Source organism: Grampus griseus (assembly GCF_964374135.1).
Source record: "Grampus griseus genome assembly, chromosome: 17".
Classification (NCBI taxonomy): Eukaryota; Metazoa; Chordata; class Mammalia; order Artiodactyla; family Delphinidae; genus Grampus; species Grampus griseus.
In genome coordinates, this window is record NC_139011.1 from 52,469,076 (window position 1) to 52,492,098 (window position 23,023).

The window sequence follows — 23,023 nt, forward strand, 5'->3', positions numbered from 1 at the left end:
CATTAATCGAGTTCAATTACTATACAACTCAGATTTTCCTGTTATAGAAAAGTGGTCATACTATAATTAGGCTTAAATGAAAGGACTTTTAAAGACCAAGTGGCTATATCAATAATCTTCATATTCATAATCTTGATTTCACACAGGTACTCAAAAAATAAACTATATATTGATACTCCCTGGGCAAACTTCCTTGGTAAGAAAATTTGTGAACACATATAATCAAGGATAATGCGTATAATTTTTTATAAAGTCCTCTCTAAAATACTTTTGAAATAAGCAAAGTTTAAATAAATAAATAGGTAATGGAAAGTCAGGACTCACCATAGCAATAAAGCGACCAATGAAACAGAAGTATGAAAGATGGTCTGGATTAATGGTTGATGCTGGATTTATCTGCAGACAGTAGTTGTTCTTGCCAGCATACTCAAACAAGCAATACATGGGGTTCAAAACTTCATGTGAAAGCAAGAAAAACCATTCTCTACAAGAAAATAGGTCAACATTATTTTTAGCACCCATACGTATGAATTTAAAAACAGATCTTAAATACATCCATCCATACATCATACCTCTGCTCAACAGCCTTTAACAACTCTGCTGTCCAATTCCTTAGCCCTCCATTTAAGTTTCTCTGCAATGTAGCCCTCCATTCCAAGTTACCTGCCAGTTCCTGAGTTGCCAAACTATAAACTTGGTGTTTCTGACATATAGCGTGCTTCTTCCTATGCCATATTTTTGTTTGTGTATGAATCCTCCACGTCAACTTAGCCTATGGGGATCCCACTTTCTCTTTCAAGTCCAGCTTAGATCAATTCCACTTTAGCAATTTTTTGAAGCAATTTTCAGTGTATTCAGTGTCTCAGTCACTGAATACTTTACTTTGTGGTAACAACCTCACAACAGTAGTCATTTTTCTGCACTTGACTGGCCCACTTGACCACTACATCCACGAGACTGTAAGCTCCTCAAAAACAAAAGCCATACCTCTATATATTTTTTATATCTTTAACTCTCATAGGCATCCTACAACCTATATGCAATAGGTTTTAATGAATATTTGCTGGTGATACTGAGAGACAGAGCACTGCTGCTATGGAACAGTTTACATTTTTTCTTGCCAATGCATTAAAAAAGGAACTAAAATTTTAAAAGATGAAATCTTTAAATGTGATAGGCATTCTCTAACTTATTACCACCTAGTTTGCCTCATTTTAAAAAGTCCAATATACAAAACCCAACTAAAGATTAATAATTTATATTACAAAATAAACTCAATTTGCAAAGACTCTCTTCAACAGCAATTTCTTCTAATGCAGGGTTCCAAACTCAAATGTCTACAGGTATCAGTAAGTGAGTACAAGGGGTTTCCTTCTCTGCATGGGCTGACATTCTCTACTTAGCCACAACCCCCTATTCCTCATTGTATCCCTGATAAAAGTTATCATCAGTCTTAAGGAAGAATTACTTCCAGGCATATAATCATAGTCATTAGACAACTTGGCAGTGGTGGGCAGGAAGTGAAAAAGGGTGTATGTTACCCTATAGGGGAAGAAGCTACTCTGATTCGGTCAACTGATGCCATGTGAGAAGTTGGGTATGTGATTTTAAAGATAAGCCAGAAATCTTGATTCACAGGCATAATCTAGTGATTTCCTTTAATGTCGTTAAGTAACGTAAAATAATTTAAAATCACAATAGGGGGCCATCACTGTGCAGGTTAGATCTGGCCTGGCAGCCTGTTTACAAATGTTTTTCCAAAACTTTTAAAACACAATCTTGGAGACTTACTGAAGGGTAGAGAAGGGAGTCTAAATCAACTGAGAAATGATAAACACCAATTTATAAAACGAAATCCAGTCCCAACATAAGTAGCTGAAGCAAGTCGACTTCGCACTGTAATGAGGCAGAAGTAAGACATGTACCCAGGGAAGAGGACTGAACAGATCTAGTGAGAATATGTTTAGACACAAAAACTAGAAATAAAATTCCCAGTTGTTGCAGATCACTTTTAGCAAACAACAGCCCAGAGAAAACTGAGTAAATTCAAAAAAAGAATGACTACCACATGGCATCTAACCTATACTCTAATGGTAAGAAAAAAGAAAAATTCTAACTAGCAAGAGGCAAAGAGTTCCCTTTCAACATATTCTTCCACACACTCTCAAATGAACTAAAGAGTTACGAGAGGTTGAAAAAATTATTAGACGACAAATGAACTAGCAGAGCCTAGAGAAGAAAACAGTAAAACCACTAACAATGAAAAATCACATTAGAAGCAGCAAAATGTAGGGTAGTACTGCAAACAGTGACATGAGGATAGGCTTCAGAAAAATCAAAACAAAATGAAAAAGCACAAAGATAAAAATGATCAGAGAAAAGATGACAGACATATAAGACTGACAAAGGAGATTCCACATACCCATGATTGATGTTCCTGAAGAAAAATGGAACAAATGGAACAGAAAAAATATTCAAAGACATAATAGAAGAAAATTTCCCTTAAATTAAGGAAGATCTTAATATGTTTCTAAAAAAAGATATAAAACAATCAACAATGAAATTAATGAACTTCAAAGAAAAGGCCTATGTGGGCACCCAGAGGAAAAAGCTTCCTACAAGGTGCTGGCCTCCCACTTCACAGCGCTTACATTCAATACTAGAAGACAGGAAAACAATGTCTACAGAGTACTGGAGGAACTAGTGTTGTGTGAGAAACTTACATCTAGTGAAGTTGTTGTTTAAATACAAAAGCAACAGAAAACACGTTCTCAAGCATGCAAAACTACAGGAATATGTCACCCTTGTGAACTCCTGACTAAATCAAAACCAATACATGAATCAAAATAAAGAATTTGGGAATAAGAAAATCACGGTGTGGAGTAACTGACTACATACATTATATGCATTAAAACCATCAAAATATAAAATAGAACCCAAACAGTTAAGGTAAAAAAGGGTTCAGATAAGGATGTGACTGTTATAAAGTCAGACACTGTAAAAATAATACTGTATTTCATTTCTAAGATGTACCTTTCTTTTTAATGTCTGAACATTTCTGAAATTGAGACAAATCCCAATAGATGTGATATGAATATCCATTGTGACAGGTAGTTTCTTTTCAGAAAAAACTTAATAATGTTTTAGATAAAAAATATGTTAATACAACCAGCTCTGATAATCCCACATATATACCTCCACCAGTTGTACCTAGTCCCACAACTCTTTTTAAAAGCCAGCTGTGCTAAAATTGTGATTATGTAATTCTGTACACCTGTGAAATATGAGTTCAAAAAGAGAGTTGTTTCTATGAAAAGCAAGTTTAATTCTTTGGAAATATTTAATGAAAGTGTTTTACTAAAAAATAAATTGCTGTCAAATTAGGTTTGGGCAAAGCAATTGAGGGGAAAAAATTAAATAAAAAGGATTGCCCATTCTTATTGCTTCACAAGTGCCTGTTAACAATATACTTAGTGAATGTGGAAAACTTTATTCTCAAAAGGACTCAGACTGGATTAAAAACACAAACATAAAACCAGCATAAACTGATACAATAGCAAAGAATAAGAAACAACCTTATGGATGCTGATCCAATAATTATGCTATCTCCAGACAATGGAGTATTGTGCAACCATTAGTATTAGCTCTATATATGATACAGAAAGAGGTCCATGATATAAAAAAATAACAAAATCAGGCTGCTATATTGTGCATATTGTATGATCAATTCTGTTTTAAAAAACAGCAAGTATGTACGATATCACACATATATTCAAACTTATATACAGTTGACCCTTGAAAAACATGCTTTTGAACTTTGCAGGTCCCCTTTTATGTGGATTGTTTTCAATAAACATGGTACCTATATTTTCATTTTACAAATCTTTAAGTGTGGGGAAATGTCTGTGTTCAATTAGAGATAACAGTGTGTGGAATCAAAAGAACTAGGGTTCAAGTCCAGATTCTATCCAAACTCCTTCAGCTTCCTGCCCTTGGGTGAGTCACTTATCAATTCCTTTGTTTTGTTTTGTTTTTAATTGAAATATAGTTGATTTACAATATTGTGTTAGTTTAAGGTGTACAGCAAAGTGATTCAGTTATATTTTTTTCAGACTATATTCCATTACAGGTTTGTACAAGATACTGAATATAATTTCCTGTGCTATACAGTAAATCCTTGTTGCTTATCTATTTTATGTATAGTAGTTTGTATCTATTAATCCTATACTCCTTTGTTTCTGAAGCAGAGACAGCAGTATGCAGATTTTTGACAATGTAGGGGTCAGCATCCCTAACCCCCATGTTTTCAAGGGTCAACCTAATAGGCAGAGAAAATGTACTGGATAACCAACATAATAATAATAATGGTTACTGCTAGACTTATGTGAATATTTCAATTTTTGTTTTTAAAAATAATTTTGGATTGCTGTTGAAAAAATGTATCATTTCAAGAATATACCCACTGCATACAATGGAGATACACTTATTTCAAAGCAGATATGGTTTTTATTTTACCTTGCTAGACCACCATAATCAAGTCCTTCTTCTCCTCTAAATATTACATATAATCGCCTCCTCAAGTCATAGGGTTTTAATGCCATAATCTAATTAAAAACAAAAACAAGGATATTTAATCACTCACGTATAACACAAGTTTCCTCCAAAACAATTTTATTTTAATTTCATCTGTATTTTCAAAAATTACACATTTCCTTACCTTATACAACAATGCTTTTAACTCAAGAGATAACTGGTTTGTTCCACAAACTAGCAAAGATGTATCTTACTCCCCTAAGCTTTCTCTGATACACTTTCATAAATCTCTTTCCCGTCTTCTGGTATTAAATGGTAGTCCTACTTTGGGTTAGTAGCAGAGAGGAACAGTTTGACACAGAAAAGTTTTTAAGGTTAGAAAATATTCCCTCCTCTGTCACTCTCCAAATTTTACCAGAATCTTGTAAAAGGTGACTTGGAAGTTTTTTTGGCTAGCAACACTTACTGAGAAGCAAAAGTTATTAGAGGTCCTGCTTATACCACACATTCCATTTCTCAGTAGGAAAGGAACTCAGCTATTGTGAAGAATTATTTATAAGATTATAAATTTAAGCATAAAAAAGTATATCTTAAAATAGTATCTATACCAAATTTTTATAATCCTTAAAGGTTTATACTAAAGTTACTAGTAAATAGGCTTTAATTCTGGATAAAAATGAATTACTTCCCAAAGCCAAGACTGGTCTGGGTTGGGGCACAGCTCACCTGTGCAGGCCTCCACTTCACTGGAAGTCATTGGCTCAGTCTTGCACAGCACGATTCTCCCCAGGCCAGGGGACAAAGCAAAGTAAAATCTACCATGAATTTAGATGTGCACTTACTTACTAAAACAAAGTTCACACAGAGCTTGGGCCTAGCTAAGAATTTATCAACTCAAACCAAAAGAAGTTTTGATAATAAACAGCTATATTAGTATCTTGTCCAAACTCCAACAGTTATTAAAATGAAGCTAAGGTTTGAACATCACTGACTTGAGAGAGTTGTTATTCCATTTTGGCTTGTATACATAAAAGTCCCTATGTACCTGTACACAAAGGGAATTTTAGTTCATCATCTTAAATGGAGTGCTCCAACAAGGTCTGAGATCATGACGCTTAAACAGAAACCGAGAGGAGGTAAGAATTAACACTAGGATTATTAGAGGAACATTTAAATGGAATACAGTACCTATACCAATCTAATTTTAAATAGTTTAGTAGCATTATCATGTCTTTTTTGTTTGAGTTAACAAAGTCTTAGAAAAGTAAATAAGTGTCAAAATGTGTCAACTTGTTCCAGAAGCTCTTTAAGCTTTCTTTTAGTAATCTAATTCACGGCATGATGATTTTGTCTCTCAGCCTAGGTACTGTGTCTGCAAAATGGAGATAACAACAGGAGCCATCTCAAAGGGACGTTGTGAGGATGAAGTAAATGAAATGATAACTCTAAGGTGCCAGTGCTAAGCATATGGCAGTCACTCAATGCACGATGGGGTTTATTATGACTATTATTGTAATGGGCACTCAGTAAGTGGTAGTCATTGTTACAGCTGTGTTCTGAATGGTTTAACATTTCTAAGCCCTAACTCCCTTTAGATATACAGAATACAGTGACTCAAGTTGTACAGTCTCTCTCAGTATCCGAGGTACATTGGTTCCAGGACACCCCCACAGGTACCAAAATCTAAGGATGCCCAACCTATGCATATCTTCCCATATATTTTAAATCGTCTCTAAATTACTTATAATACCTAATACAATATAAACACTACATGAATACAGGCATGCCTTGGAGATATTAGAGGTTTGGTTCTAGACCACTGCAATAAAGAGAATATCAAAATAACTCAATCTACACGAATTTGTTGGCTTCCCAGTGCATATAAAAGTCATGTTTACACTGTATTATAGTCTATTAACTGTGCAATAGCATTTTGTCTAAAAAGACAACGTACATACCTTAATTCAAAAATTCTTTATTGTTAAAAAAATGCTATCATCTGAGCAAGTCATAATCTTTTGGCAATAGTAAATCAAAGATCACTGATCACAGACCACCATAACAAATTAATAGTAATGAAAAAGTTTGGAATATTTCAAGAAATTATGAAAATGTGACACAGAGACACCAAGTGAGCAAATGCTGTTGGAAAAATGGTGCCAAGAGACCTGCTCAACACACGGCTGTCATAAACCTTCAATCTGTAAAAAAACACAGTACCTGCAAAGCGAAATAAACTAAAGCACAATAAAGCAAGGTATGCCTGAATTTGCTGGCTGCAGAAAGTTCAAATTTTGCCTTTCGAAACTTTCTGGAGTCCCCCTTCCAAGCCACCCTGGAATATTTTCTATCCACTGTTGGCTGAATCCATGGATGCTGTACCTGCCGATACAGAGGGCTGACTGTACAATTTTATTCTGATAACATCTTTCTTACCTGTTGAAAGGAATCTTCGAACAATGTCTGCCGGGACACATTGATCTTTACATGACTGGGTAGTGCATTAGACTAAAAACAAAAAATAATATCGTAATATCATGTAAGTTACAGGACATGTATTGGGTAAAGATAAAACTAAATGATTATGAACAGAAGATTTATTTACCACCGTAGTACCTGGCACAAATAACGGAAGTGAGCAAGTTTCCACCTAAAGCTGCGTTCATAAGCAATCTGTGGACCACCTTTAGTTCTAAAGAAAAACAAAAACAAACCATATGTTAATTCATAATAAAGCTAGATATTTAACATTTAGTATGAAATTAGAGTGTACCAGGGTCCTACAAATGACCATAGGAAGGTTACTTGTTGGGAGAGAAGTAAAGATATATTTAGTGGGCCAACAGAGACTTGAGCAATGAGGACACACAACATACACAAAGAGGGAGATTATGTGTATGGATGGATCGTTTGTAAAGAAAGTTAGTTAATGTGCCAAAAGGATGTAACAGCAAACCTAAGAATTGTATGCAAGCAAAAGCATCTTTTGGAAAAAAAATGATAACATTTACAGAAAATCAAAAACAGATTTGTCATTAGCATAACAAACTAAAGGGTAATAGTAAAAAGTATTTTTTAAGAAGAAGGGGTACAATCCCAGATAACAGAGTGGAGAAGCAGCAACAAAATTAAATATGTTGGTAACTCAAAATAAATAAAAAATGTATAAAACAGTGATAATATGTGATAGAATTTAAATATTTATGTATATGATACATAGTCATAGTTAGCTTAACAGGAAAGGTTTCCTCATATTTGGAAAAAAAATATTAAAAGCCACTACTGTTTCAGACAAAAGTCATAAAACATCATTGTACTCATCAGTTCATTCAGTCCCATGTAATTAATTCTTATTGATCCTGATCTCTTGTTAGCAGTTTATGAAGCCATCAGGTTTTCCATTAGAGTTCTGTAATTTCTTACCCAGTTTGGTGGTATGATTTAAAAGTTATCAGAAACCTGTATTTGTAAAAAAGTCCTTTCTATGAACCTTCTTGAAGATCTTCATTTTTGTAAAAGCATCAGAGTAATATAAATGTCAAAGACTTAAAATGGCATGGTTAAAGACCTGATTACAATGCAATTGACCAAGAAATTTGGTTATTTATGCAACATATAACATCTTAAGATAATAACTAAAGTTATGACATAACATTATACCAGGACATATCCAATTTTAGGAACTGCATATAATTTCTAGAACATTTATATTAATAACATTTACCCATATAACCTAAGAAGGTTTATCATCACTCATTTGACAATGCTTCCCATGTAATTCAACATACCAAATAAATCTAATTAGTTTAATCTCTCTCTTTGAGATGTTTCAGGGAACTTCTGTAACATCCCAAATTTAGCTAGAGGTCAAAAGAATCCTTTTAGCACATTAAAGCTACCTTTCCATTGGGGGGAAAAAATGTAAATCCACACATAAATACTTTTGCCTGGCAAAAAAATATTAAAAAATAAAATAGATAATCAACAAGGGTACAGCACAGGGAACTCTACTCAATACTCTGTAATAACCTATATCAGAAAAGAATCTGAAAAAGAATAGATACATGTATATGTATAACTAAATCACTTTGCTGTACACCTGAAACTAACACAACATTGTAAATCAAATATATTGCAAAATAAAATAAAATTAAAAAAAATTTTAAAAGGATATTAAAAAAAACCTGACAGATTTTCAAATAATCCAGCAGTCCTAACAGAGTACTGTAGGGGAAAAAAATGTTTCAAAGGGTTAATTCTTATTGGACCAATTCCTTATTGTTGGACATGTAAGTAGGTGGAAAAACTTTAAATATAAATTCCTAAAGTCTTACTCATATTATACGTTTTAGATCTTTAATGATTAAAAAATTATAATAATGTGCTCAATAAAAGCCTTGGACTAAAAAAAAAGGGTTAATTCTCACTAACATATTGAGATTTACATTTTTATTAGAAAACAAAAATAAACTGACATTAGGATTTGCAGGAATGTAGATTGCGGGGGAGGAAAAAAACCAACAGGCATGATACATGTCATCATGTAGGCATGATACCTACAATATAAAAATATAAAATTGAATTTTGTTGTTAACACCAGGACTGGCAACAGGAATTGTCTGTGGATGGTATATGTTGCTTTTTCTACACGTTTTGGGAGGCCATGGTTTCAACCACATTTTAGATTTCAACCATATATTAGATTGCAAAAATAAAAAGCTATGTTATTAAAAAAAAAAAAAGAAGTTAGTTAAATAAAATACTAAAGTCTACTACTGACTATTTCTTTTTTTTTTTTTTTTTGTGGTACGCGGGCCTCTCACTGCTGTTGCCTCTCCCGTTGCGGAGCACAGGCCCCGTGGCCATGGCTCATGGACCTAGCCGCTCCAGGGCATGTGGGATCTTCCCAGACCGGGGCACGAACCTGTGTCCCGTGCATCGGCAGGCGGACTCTCAACCACTGCGCCACCAGGGAAGCCCCCCTGACTATTTCAAAAAAAACTTCTTGACAACCCTTAAATCCAAGGAGGAGAAAGGCTCTAGATAGAAGAGACACGAAAGGAAATTCTACCACATCTTAAAACTAATCTGAAATCGAAACAAATATTGCTGGAGAGAGTAAGCAAAGCAAAATTGAGTTCCTAGGAAGAAGTGATATCCAGTCACCCAGTTCAGCTAGCCAGTGAGGGAAGAAGCAGGGTGGGTGGCATGTAGGGATAGGTTCTAGTCACATTGAGACTAGTCACAAGAGAGAAGCATAAAGAACTTTCAGAGTCTTAGGGAACATTTTGGAATGGATGGAAAATGTTCTCTTTTGTTGTCAGGTTCAAGTGAATTCATTCAACAAATATTTACAGAATGCACTGTATGTATCTGGCACTATTCTAGATAGTGAGAGTATTATTGGTTAATAAAACAGATTAAAATACCTGTTTTGTGCAGCCTATGTACTAGTGAAGGAGATAGACAAGAAATAGAATGAATAAGTATACTATCAATATACATTCAGTGTTAGAAGGGGATAAATATCTCACTACTCCCGCTCCTCAAGAAGGAAGAAAAGGCAGTGTAAAAAGGACAAGCAGTGGGGCTTCCCTGGTGGCACAGTGGTTGAGAGTCCGCCTGCCAATGAAGGGGATACGGGTTCGTGCTCCGGTCCGGGAAGATCCCACCTGCCACGGAGCGGCTGGGCCCATGAGCCATGGCTGCTGAGCCTGCGTGACCGGAGCCTGTGCTCCGCGGCGGGAGAGGCCGCGGCAGTGAGAGGCCCGCGTACCGCAAAAAAAAAAAAAAAGGACAAGGAGTGAAGTGGGGAAGAATTTTTAAATTGTGAAAAGGGTAAACAGAGTAGTGTTCACAGATAAAGCAGTATTTGAGCAAAAACATGGTGGGCATAAGCCATATAGATAATATTGAGGGAAAGAGCATACCAAGCAGAGGAAATGAAAGCCGAGATGTGGAAGCCTCAGATGTCTGAGGTACAGCTAAGTGGCCAGGGAAGCTGAAGCAGAGTGAATGAGAAGAAATATCAGAGATGAGGTTGAAGAGGTAATAGGGGTCAGATGCCATAAGGGCTTGGAGGCCACTGTAAGTACTTTGCTTTTCACTCTGATTGAGATGGAAACCACTGAAGGGTTTTCTGCAAAGGAATAACTTTTTACTTAAATTAAAAGAAAAAAATTAAAAAGTCTTGCTGCTTTATGGAGAATAGTATTACGTGAGGTGTGGGTAGAAACCAGAGCAATACTTAAGAGGCACCACTCCAAGTGAGAGAGCGTGGTAGCTTGGACCAAAGTGGTGGCAGTGGATGTGGCGAGACACAGCTGGTCCTGGATACCTTCTGAAGGTGCGGTAACTAGAATTCTTGATGGACTGTATGTGAGGTAACAGAGAAAGAGCAGTTGAGGATAATTCCAAGATTTCTGGCTCAAGCACATCTAAGAGTGGACTTGCCTTCAACTGAGATGGAAATAGCCCAGGCAGAACAAGCCTGATTGACGGCAGTTATCAGGAAAAACTTATGAACAGAGTTATCAAGTAAGCAGCTGAATATATGAAACAAAATTTCAAGTGAGAAGTGAAAAGCTAGAGATAATATTTGTGAGTCATCAGCATATAGAAATTTTTTAAAAAGCATGACACTGGATAAGATTCACCAAGAGAATGAGCATGGACAAAAAAGGAAAGAGATCTAAGGACAGAGCTCTGGGTACTTCAATGTTAACAGGCTAAAGAGAAAAGGAGGACCCCAAAAAACAGAGGAAGAAGTAAGACCAAAAAGGCAGAAGGAAATCATGAAAGTTGAGTGCCTGTACTATTGATACTTTTGCCAGGAGAGAGAAATTTTTGTCAAATCCTCCTTATTGTGTCAAAACAGAACTGCAAAACAACCCCTCAACTATGTGGAGGTCACTGGTACCCTTAGAAAGGTCAGGGTCAGTGAAACTTCCTTGTTGTCAGTCTGAGAGAGAAATTAGAAACAGCAATATAGAGACAACTCATTCAGTTAGTTTTCTTGTAAAGGGTGGCAATAAAAATGAATTTTCACTGAATGGATTTATAAGTTGAAGAGTTATGGCTTTCTACTTGTTCATTTTCAATCTAAGAGAATTAATAGATGATGAGAATAATTCATCAGAGAAAGATGGAAGACAGAAACATGATCACTCATGGAGCAGTTAATTGGAAAAGAGGGGGAAGATCTAGTGTACCACCAGAGGGACTGGCCTTTGATAGGAACAATGACAGTTCATCTTTAGAACAAAGAGGGAAGACAGATACTGGTAGGCAGATAGATGTAATAGTAGGAATTTGTAAAAAACTTTATGGCTGCTTCTATTTTCTTAGTGATGCAAAGATGTCACACCTAAGAGTAAGGATGAAGGAGAGATCTTTCAAATAATTAAGCTATTTTTTACCTGGAAAATTCAATTTTGTTGAATGTCTCATTCTCTGACGTTGCAGCAGCATGATGCATCTCTTAAGAGCACACTCTGCGGACAGACTGCCTTGGTCTGAAACCACTTCCATTACTTGCCGTTATGATTTTGCAAAAGTTAGTTATGCTCCCTAAGCCTGTTTCTACACTTGGAAAATAACAGTATCTACCTCAAGGAATTTTTGGAAGATAAAAAGCTAATTTATATAAAGTGCTTAAAAGAATCCTTGGCACATAGTAATCACTAAATATTTGCTATTGTTCTTATTAAGGAATTATGTGCCACAAATCCATTCTGTAATAAAGTAGGGCAAAGGCAGGTATACTAGGGTATTACTTGTGTAGATTTTCTTAATACACAAAGTAAAATTTGTTGCTAAACTTGACGCTAAATTAGAAATGAAACTTTATATCCTCATTAAACAGCATTTAAGAACTTCACTTACACAGATGACTTCCCATTGCGAGGATCTTTGAATGTTGTTGTTCTTGTGTTATGATCAACAAAGTACCTAACGCCTTCCCGGGTATACCTAATTTCCCAGCCTTCTGGCAGGGGTTCTTCATTCTGTAGGCTAAAAGATAAAGTTACAGTCACAAGGTGATCATTTTCTAGGTGCTAAAAATGTCTGAATCAAGGTTTACTTGATTTCATCTTCAGACATGTGTAAGATCACTTAAGTAAGGCTGCAGTATATACATACCCTTGAGTTCTGGGATCCTCCCACTGGGTTGTTTTTGTGTTATGATTCACAAAGTAAACTCTGTCTGTTGAATCCACTCTTTTTTCTGAAAACAGAGTGAGCGTAGCATTTAATAACTATTTGCTATATATACATTTCAGGTATTTTTACCAACAACATATTAGCTTACCCCAGCCTGGTGGCAAAGGCCCATATGGGTCATTTTCTGCAGCTAACATTGAAGCCTAATTGGAGAAAAGGGTTGGGAGGAGAAATTTAAAAAACAGGTTTTTAATATAAAAGCATAAACTTAAGCACTTGGCAGAATCACATTTTATAATAATTTTCTAAAAAACACGATAAAGGAATGTGAATATAATAATTTCAAGACACAAAGTCCTAAAACTGTCATGAATTAAGAGGAGTCAATTAAGTGATAAAATTAATAGTTTTTCTAAAATGATTTAGAAATAATATATCGACATCAGTACTTTAATCTCTTAGCCCTTCCATAATAGTCCACAGGAGTGAAATGACATGAGAAAAGAGCATATAGAAAATTATAGTGTTAGGGGGTGTGGGTTGGATCCCTGATCGGGGAGCTAGGATCCCACATGACTCGCCGCCAAAGAACCAAAACATAAAACAGAAGCAATACTGTAACGAATTAAATAAAGACTTTAAAAATGGAAGAAAAAAAAAAGAAAGAAAATTGTAGTGTTAAAATGAGGTAACATTATTTGTTTAAAAATAAAATAATTATCACAGTTCTTTTTAAAACAAATGCCTAGATTGGGAGGAAGATGGCGGAAGAGTAAGACGCAGAGATCACCTTCCTCCCCACAGATACATCAGAAATACATCTACACGTGGAACTGCTCCTATAGAACACCTACTGAACGCTGGCAGAAGACCTCAGACCTCCCAAAAGGCAAGAAACCCCCCACGTACCTGGGTAGGGCAAAAGAAAACAGAATAAACAGACAAAAGAATAGGGATGGGACCTGCACCAGTGGGAGGGAGCCGTGAAGGAGGAAAGGTTTCCACACACTAGGAAGCCCATTCGTGGGCAGAGACTGGGGTAGGGGGGAGAGGGGGGGAGCTTCGGAGGCACAGACGAGGGCACAGCAACAGGGGTGTGGAGGGCAAAGCGGAGAGATTCCCGCACAGAGGATCCGTGCAGACCGGCACTCACCAGCCCCAGAGGCTTCTCTGCTCACACGCTGGGGCGGGCGGGGGGCTGGGAGCTGAGGTTTGGACTTCGGACTTTGGTCGGAGGGCAGGGAGAGGACTGGCTGCGTGTACACAGCCTGAAGGGGTTAGTGCACTACGGCTAGCTGGAAGGGAGTCCAGAGAAAAGTCTGGACCTGCCGAAGAGGCAAGGGACTTTTTCTTCCCTCTTTGTTTCCTGGTGAGCGAGGAGAGGGGATAAGGGGCGCTGCTTAAAGGAGCTCCAGAGGTGGGCACGAGCCGCAGCTAAAAGTGGGGACCCCAGAGACGGGCATGAGACGCTAAGGCTGCTGCTGCCGCCACCAAGAAGCCTGTGTGAGAGCACAGGTCACTCTCCACACCTCCCCCGCCGGGACCCTGTGCAGCCCACCAGGGTTCCGTGATCCAGGGACAACTTCCCCGGGAGAACGCACGGCGGGCCTCAGCTGGTGCAACGTCACGGCGGCCTCTGCCGCCGCAGGCTCGCCCTGCATCCGTACCCCTCCCTCCCCCCGGCCTGAGGGAACCAGAGCCCCCGAACCAGCGCCTCCTTTAACCCCGTCCTGTCTGAGCAAAGAACAGACGCCCTCAGGCGATCTACACGCACAGGCGGGGCCAAATCCAAAGCTGAGCCCCGGGAGCTGTGAGAACAAAGAAGAGAAAGGGAAATCTCTCCCAGCAGCCTCAGAAGCAGCGGATTAAAGCTCCACAATCAACTTGCTGTACCCTGCATCTGTGGAATACATGAATAGACAACGAATCATCCCAAACTGAGGAGGTGAACTTTGAGAGCAAGATATATTATTTTTTCCCCTTTTTCTCTTTTTGTGAATGGGTATGTGTATGCTTCTATGTAAGATTTTGTCTGTATAGCTTTGCCTTCACCATTTGTCCTAGGGTTCTGTCCGTCTGTTTCTTTTTGTTTTTTTACTTAAAAACTTTTTTTTCTTAATAATTTATTTTTATTTTAGTAACTTTATTTTATTTTATCGTACTTTATTTTATTTTATCCCCTTTCTTTCTTTCTCTCCCTCTCCCCCTCCCCCTCCCCCTCTCACTCTTTCTTTCTTTCTTTCTTTCAACTTTTTCTCCCTTTTATTTTGAGCCATGTGGCTGAAAGGCTCGTGGTGCTCCAGCCAGGAGTCAGTGCTGTGCCTCTGAGGTGGGAGAGCCAACTTCAGGACACTGGTCCACAAGAGACCTCACAGCTCCACATAATATCAAACGGCAAAAATCTCCCAGAGATCTCCAACTCAACACCAGCACCCAGCTTCACTCAACAACCAGCAAGCTACAGTGCTGGACACCCTATGCAAACAACTAGCAAGACAGGAACACAACCCCACCCATTAGCAGAGAGGCTGCCTAAAATCATAATAAGACCACAGACACCCCAAAACACACCACCAGACGTGGACTTGCCCGCCAGAAAGACAAGATCCAGCCTCATCCACCAGAACACAGGCACTAGTCCCCTCCACCAGGAAGCCTACACAACCCACTGAACCCACTTTAGCCACTGGGGACAGACACCAAAATCAACGGGAACTACGAACCTGCAGCCTGCAAAAAGGAGACCCCAAACACAGTAAGATAAGCAAAATGAGAAGACAGAAAAACACACAGCAGATGAAGGAGCAAGATAAAAACCCACCAGACCTAACAAATGAAGAGGAAATAGGGAGTCTACCTGAAAAATAATTCAGAATAATGATAGTAAAGATGATCCAAAATCTTGGAAATAGAGTACAGAAAATGCAAGAAACATTTAACAAGGACCTAGAAGAACTAAAGAGGAAACAAGCAATGATGAACAACACAATAAATGAAATTAAAAATACTATAGAAGGGATCAATAGCAGAATAACTGAGACAGGAGAATAGGTAAGTGACCTGGAAGATAAAACAGTGGAAATAACTACTGCAGAGCAGAATAAAGAAAAAAGAATGAAAAGAACTGAGGACAGTGTCAGAGACCTCTGAGACAACATTAAACACACCAACATTCAAATTATAGGAGTCCCAGAAGAAGAAGAGAAAAAGAAAGGGACTGAGAAAATATTTGAAGAGATTATAGTTGAAAACTTCCCTAATATGGGAAAGGAAATAGTTAATCAAGTTCAGGAAGCACAGAGAGTCCCATACAGGATAAATCCAAGGAGAAACATGCCAAGACACATATTAATCAAACTATCAAAAATTAAATACAAAGAAAACATATTAAAAGCAGCAAGGGAAAAACAACAAATAACACACAAGGGAATCCCCATAAGGTTAACAGATGATCTTTCAGCAGAAACTCTGCAAGCCAGAAGGGAGTGGCAGGACATATTTAAAGTGATGAAGAAGAAAAACCTACAACCAAGATTACTCTACCCAGCAAGGTTCTCAATCAGATTTGACGAAGAAATTAAAACCTTTACAGACAAGCAAAAGCTGAAAGAGTTCAGCACCACCAAACCAGCTTTACAACAAATGCTAAAGGAACTTCTCTAGGCAAGAAACACAAGAGAAGGAAAAGACCTACAATAACAAACCCAAAACAATTAAGTATTATGGGAATAGGAACATACATATCGATAATTACCTTAAATATAAATGAATTAAATGCTCCCACCAAAAGACACAGACTGGCTGACTGGATACAAAAACAAGACCCATATATATGCTGTCTACAGGAGACCCACTTCAGACCTAGGGACACATACAGACTGAAAGTGAAGGGATGGAAAAAGATATTCCATGCAAATGGAAATCAAAAGAAAGCTGGAGGGCTTCCCTGGTGGGGTAGTGGTTGGGAGTCTGCCTGCCGATGCAGGGGACCCAAGTTCGTGCCCCGGTCCGGGAGGATCCCACATGCCACGGAGCAGCTAGGCCCATGAGCCATGGCCGCTGAGCCTGCGTGTCCAGAGCCTGTGCTCTGCAACGGGAGAGGCCACAACAGTGAGAGGCCCGCATACCGCAGAAAAAAAACAAAAAGAAAGCTGGAGTAGCAATTCTCATATCAGACAAAATAGACTTTAAAACAAAGACTACTAAAAGAGACAAAGAAGGACACTACATAATGATCAAGGGATCAATGGAAGAAGATATAACAATTGTAAATATTTATGCACCCAACATAGGATCACCTCAATACATAAGGCAAATACTAACAGCCATAATAGGGGAAATCGACAGTAACACAATCATAGTAGGGGACTTTAATACCCCACTTTCACCAATGGACAGATCATTCAAAATGAAAATAAATAAGGAAACACAAGCTCTAAATGATACATTAAACAAGATGGACTTAATTGATATTTATAGGACATTCCATCCAAAAACAGCAGAATACACATTTTTCTCAAGTGCTCATGGAACATTCTCTAGGATAGATTATATCTTGGGTCACAAGTCAAGCCTTGGTAAATTTAAGAAAACTGAAATCGTATCAAGTATCTTTTCCAACCACAACGCTATGAGACTAGATATCACTTACATGAAAATATCTGTAAAAATTACAAACACATGGAGGCTAAACAATACACTACTTAATAACGAAGTGGTCACTGAAGAAATCAAAGAGGAAATCAAAAAAGACGTAGAAACAAATGACAATGGAGACACGACCACCCAATACCTATGGAATGCAGCAAAAGCAGTTCTAAGAGGGAAGTTTATAGCAATACAATCCTACCTTAAGAAACAGGAAACATCTCAAATAAACAACCTAACCTTGCACCTAATACAATCAGAGAAAGAAGAACAAAAAAACCCCAAAGTTAGCAGAAGGAAAGAAATCATAAAAATCAGATCAGAAATAAATGAAAAAGAAATGAAGGAAACAATAGCAAAGATCAATAAAACTAAAAGCTGGTTCTTTGAGAAGATAAACAAAATTGATAAACCATTAGCCAGACTCATCAAGAAAAAAAGGGAGAAGACTCAAATCAATAGAATTAGAAATGAAAAAGGAGAAGTAACAAATGACACTGCAGAAAGACAAAGGATCATGAGAGATTACTACAAGCAACTCTATGCCAATAAAACAGACAACCTGGAAGAAATGGACAAATTCTTAGAATTCCACAACCTGCCGAGACTGAACCAGGAAGAAATAGAAAATATGAACACACCAATCACAAGCACCTAAATTGAAACTGTGATTAAAAATCTTTCAACAAACAAAAGCTCAGGACCAGATGGCTTCACAGGCGAATTCTATCAAACATTTAGAGAAGAGCTAACACCTATCCTTCTCAAACTCTTCCAAAATACAGCAGAGGGAAGAACACTCCCAAACTCATTCTACGAGGCCACCATCACCCTGATACCAAAACCAGACAAAATGTCACAAAGAAAGAAAACTACAGGCCAATATCACTGATGAACATAGATGCGAATATCCTCAACAAAATACTAGCAAACAGAATCCAACAGCACATTAAAAGAATCATACCCCATGATCAAGTGGGGTTTATTCCAGAAATGCAAGGATTCTTCATTATACGAAAATCAATCAACGTGATACACCATATTAACAAATTGAAGGAGAAAAACCAAATGATCATCTCAATAGATGCAGAGAAAGCTTTTGACAAAATTCAACACCCATTTATGATAAAAACCCTGCAGAAAGTAGACATAGAGGGAACTTTCCTCAACATAATAAAGGCCATATATGACAAGCCCACAGCAAACATCATCCTCAATGGTGAAAAACTGAAAGCATTTCCACTAAGATCAGGAACAAGACAAGGTTGCCCACTCTCGCCACTATTATTCAACATAGTTTTGGAAGTTTTAGCTACAGCAATCAGAGAAGAAAAAGAAATAAAAGGAATCCAAATTGGAAAGGAAGTAAAGCTGTCACTGTTTGCAGATGACATGATACTCTACATAGAGAATCCTAAAGGTGCTACCAGAAAACTACTAGAGCTAATCAATGAATTTGGGAAAGCAGCAGGATACAAAATTAATGCACAGATATCTCTGGCATTCCTATACACTAACGATGAAAAATCTGAAAGAGAAATTAAGAAAACACTCCCATTTACCACTGCAACAAAAAGAATAAAATATCTAGGAATAAACCTACCTAAGGAGACAAAAGACCTGTATGCAGAAAATTATAAGACACTGATGAAAGAAATTAAAGATGATACAAATAGATGGAGAGATATACCATGTTCTTGGATTGGAAGCATCAACATTGTGAAAATGACTCTACTACCCAAAGCAATCTACAGATTCAATGCAATCCCTATCAAACTACCACTGGCATTTTTCACAGAACTAGAACAAAACATTTCACAATTTGTATGGAAACACAAAAGACCCCTAATAGTCAAAGAAACCTTGAGAACGAAAAATGGAGATGGAGGAATCAGGCTCCCTGACTTCAGACTATACTACAAAGCTACAGTAATCAAGACAGTATGGTACTGGCACAAAAACGGAAAGACAGATCAATGGAACAGGATAGAAAGCCCAGAGATAAACCCACGCATATATGGTCACCTTATCTTTGATAAAGGAGGCAAGAATATATAGTAGAGAAAAGACAGCCTCTTCAATAAGTGGTGCTGGGAAAACTGGACAGGTACATGTAAAAGTATGAGATTAGAACACTCCCTAACACCATACACAAAAATAAGCTCAAAATGGATTACAGACCTAAATGTAAGGCCAGAAACTATCAAACTCTTAGAGGAAAACATAGGCAGAACACTCTATGACATAAATCACAGCAAGATCCTTTTTGACCCACCTCCTAGAAAAATGGAAATAAAAACAAAAGTAAACAAATGGGACCTAATGAAACTTCAAAGCTTTTGCACAGCAAAGGAAACCATTAACAAGGTGAAAAGAAAACCCTCAGAATGGGAGAAAGTATTTGCAAATGAAACAACTGACAAAGGATTAATCTCCAAAATCTACAAGCAGCTCAATAACAAAAAAACAACCCAATCCAAAAATAGGCAGAAGACCTAAATAGACATTTCTCCAAAGAAGATATACAGACTGCCAACAAACACATGAAAGAATGTTCAACATCATTAATCATTAGAGAAATGCAAATCAAAACTACAATGAGATATCATCTCACACCGGTCAGAATGGCCATCAACAAAAAATCTAGAAAAAATAAATGCTGGAGAGGGTGTGGAGAAAAGGGAACACTCTTGCACTGTTGGTGGGAATGTAAATTGATACAGCCACTATGGAGAACAGTACGGAGGTTCCTTAAAAAACTGCAAATAGAACCACCATATGACCCAGCAATCCCACTACTGGGCATATACCCTGAGAAAACCATAATTCAAAAAGAGTCATGTACCAAAATGTTCATTGCAGCTCTATTGACAATAGCCAGGACATGGAAGCAACCTTAGTGTCCATCAACAGATAAATGGATAAAGAAGATGTGGCACATATATACAATGGAATATTACTCAGCCATAAAAAGAAACAAAACTGAGTTATTTGTAATGAGGTGGATAGACCTCTGTCTGTCATACAAAGTGAAGTAAGTCAGAAGGAGAAAAACAAATACTGTATGCTAATACATATATATGGAATCTTAGGAAAAAAAAAAATGTCATGAAGAACCTAGCGGTAAGATGGGAATAAAGACACAGACCTACTAGAGCATGGACTTGAGGATATGGGGAGGAGGAAGGGTAAGCTGTGACAAAGTGAGAGAGTGGCATGGACATATACACTACCAAACGTAAAACAGATAGCTAGTGGGAAGCAGCCGCATAGCACAGGGAGATCAGCTAGGTGGTTTGTGACCACCTAGAGGAGTGGGATAGGGAGGGTGGGAGGGAGGGAGACGCAAATGGGAAGAGATATGGGAACATATGTATATGTATAACTGACTCACTTTGTTATAAAGCAGAAACTAACACAGCATTGTAAAGCAATTATACTGCTTTAAAGATGTTAAAAAAAATTTAAAAAAACAAAAAAACAAATGCCTATTAATAAATATTAAACACTAGAATTATCTTTATAGAAGTAAACTTTTACCTTAGTATTAATAGCTTTTATATATTCATACATACAGTAATGCATATACATTATTACAACCCAGAAATACATTCAAAAGGAAATATAAACATTTTACCATCAATTTTTAAAGAATGTCAAATATAAAAATCATTACCTGAAAAATCATTTCTTAATGATAAAGTGTATGTATCTTGATAAATATTTTATAACCTTTTAATAGATACTTTTAATTGTACTCAATATTATTTAGATAATAAACCTCAATCTGGCTAAAGATGTTCTGTTATGTGTAGAACACACTTCTGATACACAGCTTGCCTAATTCTGCCCTGTTTCCCTAAGATTTTCATACATACAACAAAGTCCAACCAAAACACACACACAGTACATAATTTGTTTACTATATACAGCTAACAATGGAACCTGACCACAGACTTCTGTATAAGTTGCTAAAGAACCAGAAATTTACAGCACAAGATGCTGTGCAAGCTGAGTTGGCCCACTGTCTCTCTGTTGGCTATAGACAACCAGGAGAGTGGATCAACCTGCAAATGAGAACTTATTATTTAACCTCCAAAGAAAGTGGAGTTGAATGAGTCATCCTGAGGTAGGATTCTGAAGAGTTTTCTTTTTGTATCTTTCCTAATTCCTTTCTACATTTTGGGGTTTCAAGTTGCCTCAAAACACTATCTATGCCAATATTTAAAATTTATATTTTCTACTTCTTGCGATCAAACCTATTTAACAGAAGTCCCCTCCACCCCCCATTCTTATGGATGTTTGCTTATGACAATAAATGATCACCAATTGGTCAAAGTTTCAGACAGCATTAGATTTTTTTTGGAACAAAACTACCCCCAATCCCAAGAATATATATTTGGTGGTCCAAAACAGATGAAAGCATTTCTGAGAATCTGGAATGGGAATCAGAATAGCTGGAATATGCAAAACTGGCCTTAAGTAAAATCAGGAGGTAACTGGTTTTGTTTAAAGCAAACCAAATGATTATAACTAAAAGTAGAAGACTAGGAACTGGTAACGACAAGTTATTTTATTAAGAAATTGCATTTATGAAACTACCACTTAATAAGGAGAAAACCTGATTGTATAGTTATGATAGTAAACTAGAATTAAAAAAAAAAATCTTAAAAGTGCTTATGTATGGGCTTCCCTGGTGGCGCAGTGGTTGAGAGTCCGCCTGCCGATGCAAGGGACGCAGGTTCGTGCCCGGGTCCGGGAGGATCCCACATGCTGCGGAGCGGCTGGGCCCATGAGCCATGGCTGCTGAGCCTGCGCGTCCGGAGCCTGTGCTCCGCAACGGGAGAGGCCACAACAGTGAGAGGCCCGCATACCGCAAAAAAAAAAAAAAAAAAAAAAACTGCTTATGTATATCGGAAATGCTAATTATTTACTAAAGATCAACTAAAAAATACCTTGTAATGTATAACATTTAAGAAAAATCACGAAGATAGAAAAGGGAAAAGCCTGGAGGAAAAGCTGTATTAACATCTTATAATTTCCTAATTACCGAGTAGAGGTATCGTTGGTTGAACTGTTGCATAGCTCCCTGCAGTTGGTTCCGCTGAGACTGCCACTGTTCAAAATTCCGCACAGATTCCATGGTAGGCCGCTGCCAGGTTGTTGTCCTGGTGTTATGATCTACATAATAAACTCTTCCCCGATCATCAACTCTTCTTTCCCAACTACCAAAAATAAAATAAGCAATAGTAAAAATGAAAATAAAGAATAATCTCTTACTATAAGAAACTGGAAAGTAGTTAGGTAATACTTCACTTAAATAATTTAAAAATCAAGTCCAAGAGCTAAGTTTAAAAGAATGTAAATACTGATACTCCTCAGAAAAATTATGAACATGTAACACTTGCTATCTATTTTAGCTAAACTACCTTCCCATTCTTCCCTATATGATTTCTAAGGGCTGTCTAAAAAAGAGGCCATAGACTGAACAGTAACAGTATGACTATACTTTCTCCCTCTTTTTTTGATAAACATTTACTGAGTGTTTACTGTATACCTAGCAATCTGCCTCTATCATTCCTGCCCACGTAAAGGGTTTTAACTCAACTTATATAGCTTTTTAACCTACCTTTCACGGTTACACTGCTGCTGAACTAAAGTGCAGATCGAGCCATGCTGT

At 37.3% G+C, this 23,023-nt stretch overlaps 1 protein-coding gene across 2 annotated transcripts in view; it reads right to left on the reverse strand.

Moving 5' to 3' along the window:
• WWP1 (WW domain containing E3 ubiquitin protein ligase 1) overlaps nt 1-23,023 on the reverse strand; it is a 115,198-nt gene that overhangs the window by 19,953 nt on the left and 72,222 nt on the right. For both annotated transcript variants that reach the window (XM_082674618.1, XM_082674619.1), the window contains exons 11-18: nt 22,394-22,568; nt 12,845-12,899; nt 12,676-12,760; nt 12,418-12,546; nt 7,150-7,225; nt 6,970-7,041; nt 4,516-4,604; nt 325-484 (exon numbers count right to left, since the gene is read on the reverse strand). In XM_082674618.1, coding sequence (XP_082530744.1) covers nt 325-484; nt 4,516-4,604; nt 6,970-7,041; nt 7,150-7,225; nt 12,418-12,546; nt 12,676-12,760; nt 12,845-12,899; nt 22,394-22,568 — 841 coding nt within the window. The remainder of the gene's footprint in view (nt 1-324; nt 485-4,515; nt 4,605-6,969; nt 7,042-7,149; nt 7,226-12,417; nt 12,547-12,675; nt 12,761-12,844; nt 12,900-22,393; nt 22,569-23,023) is intronic.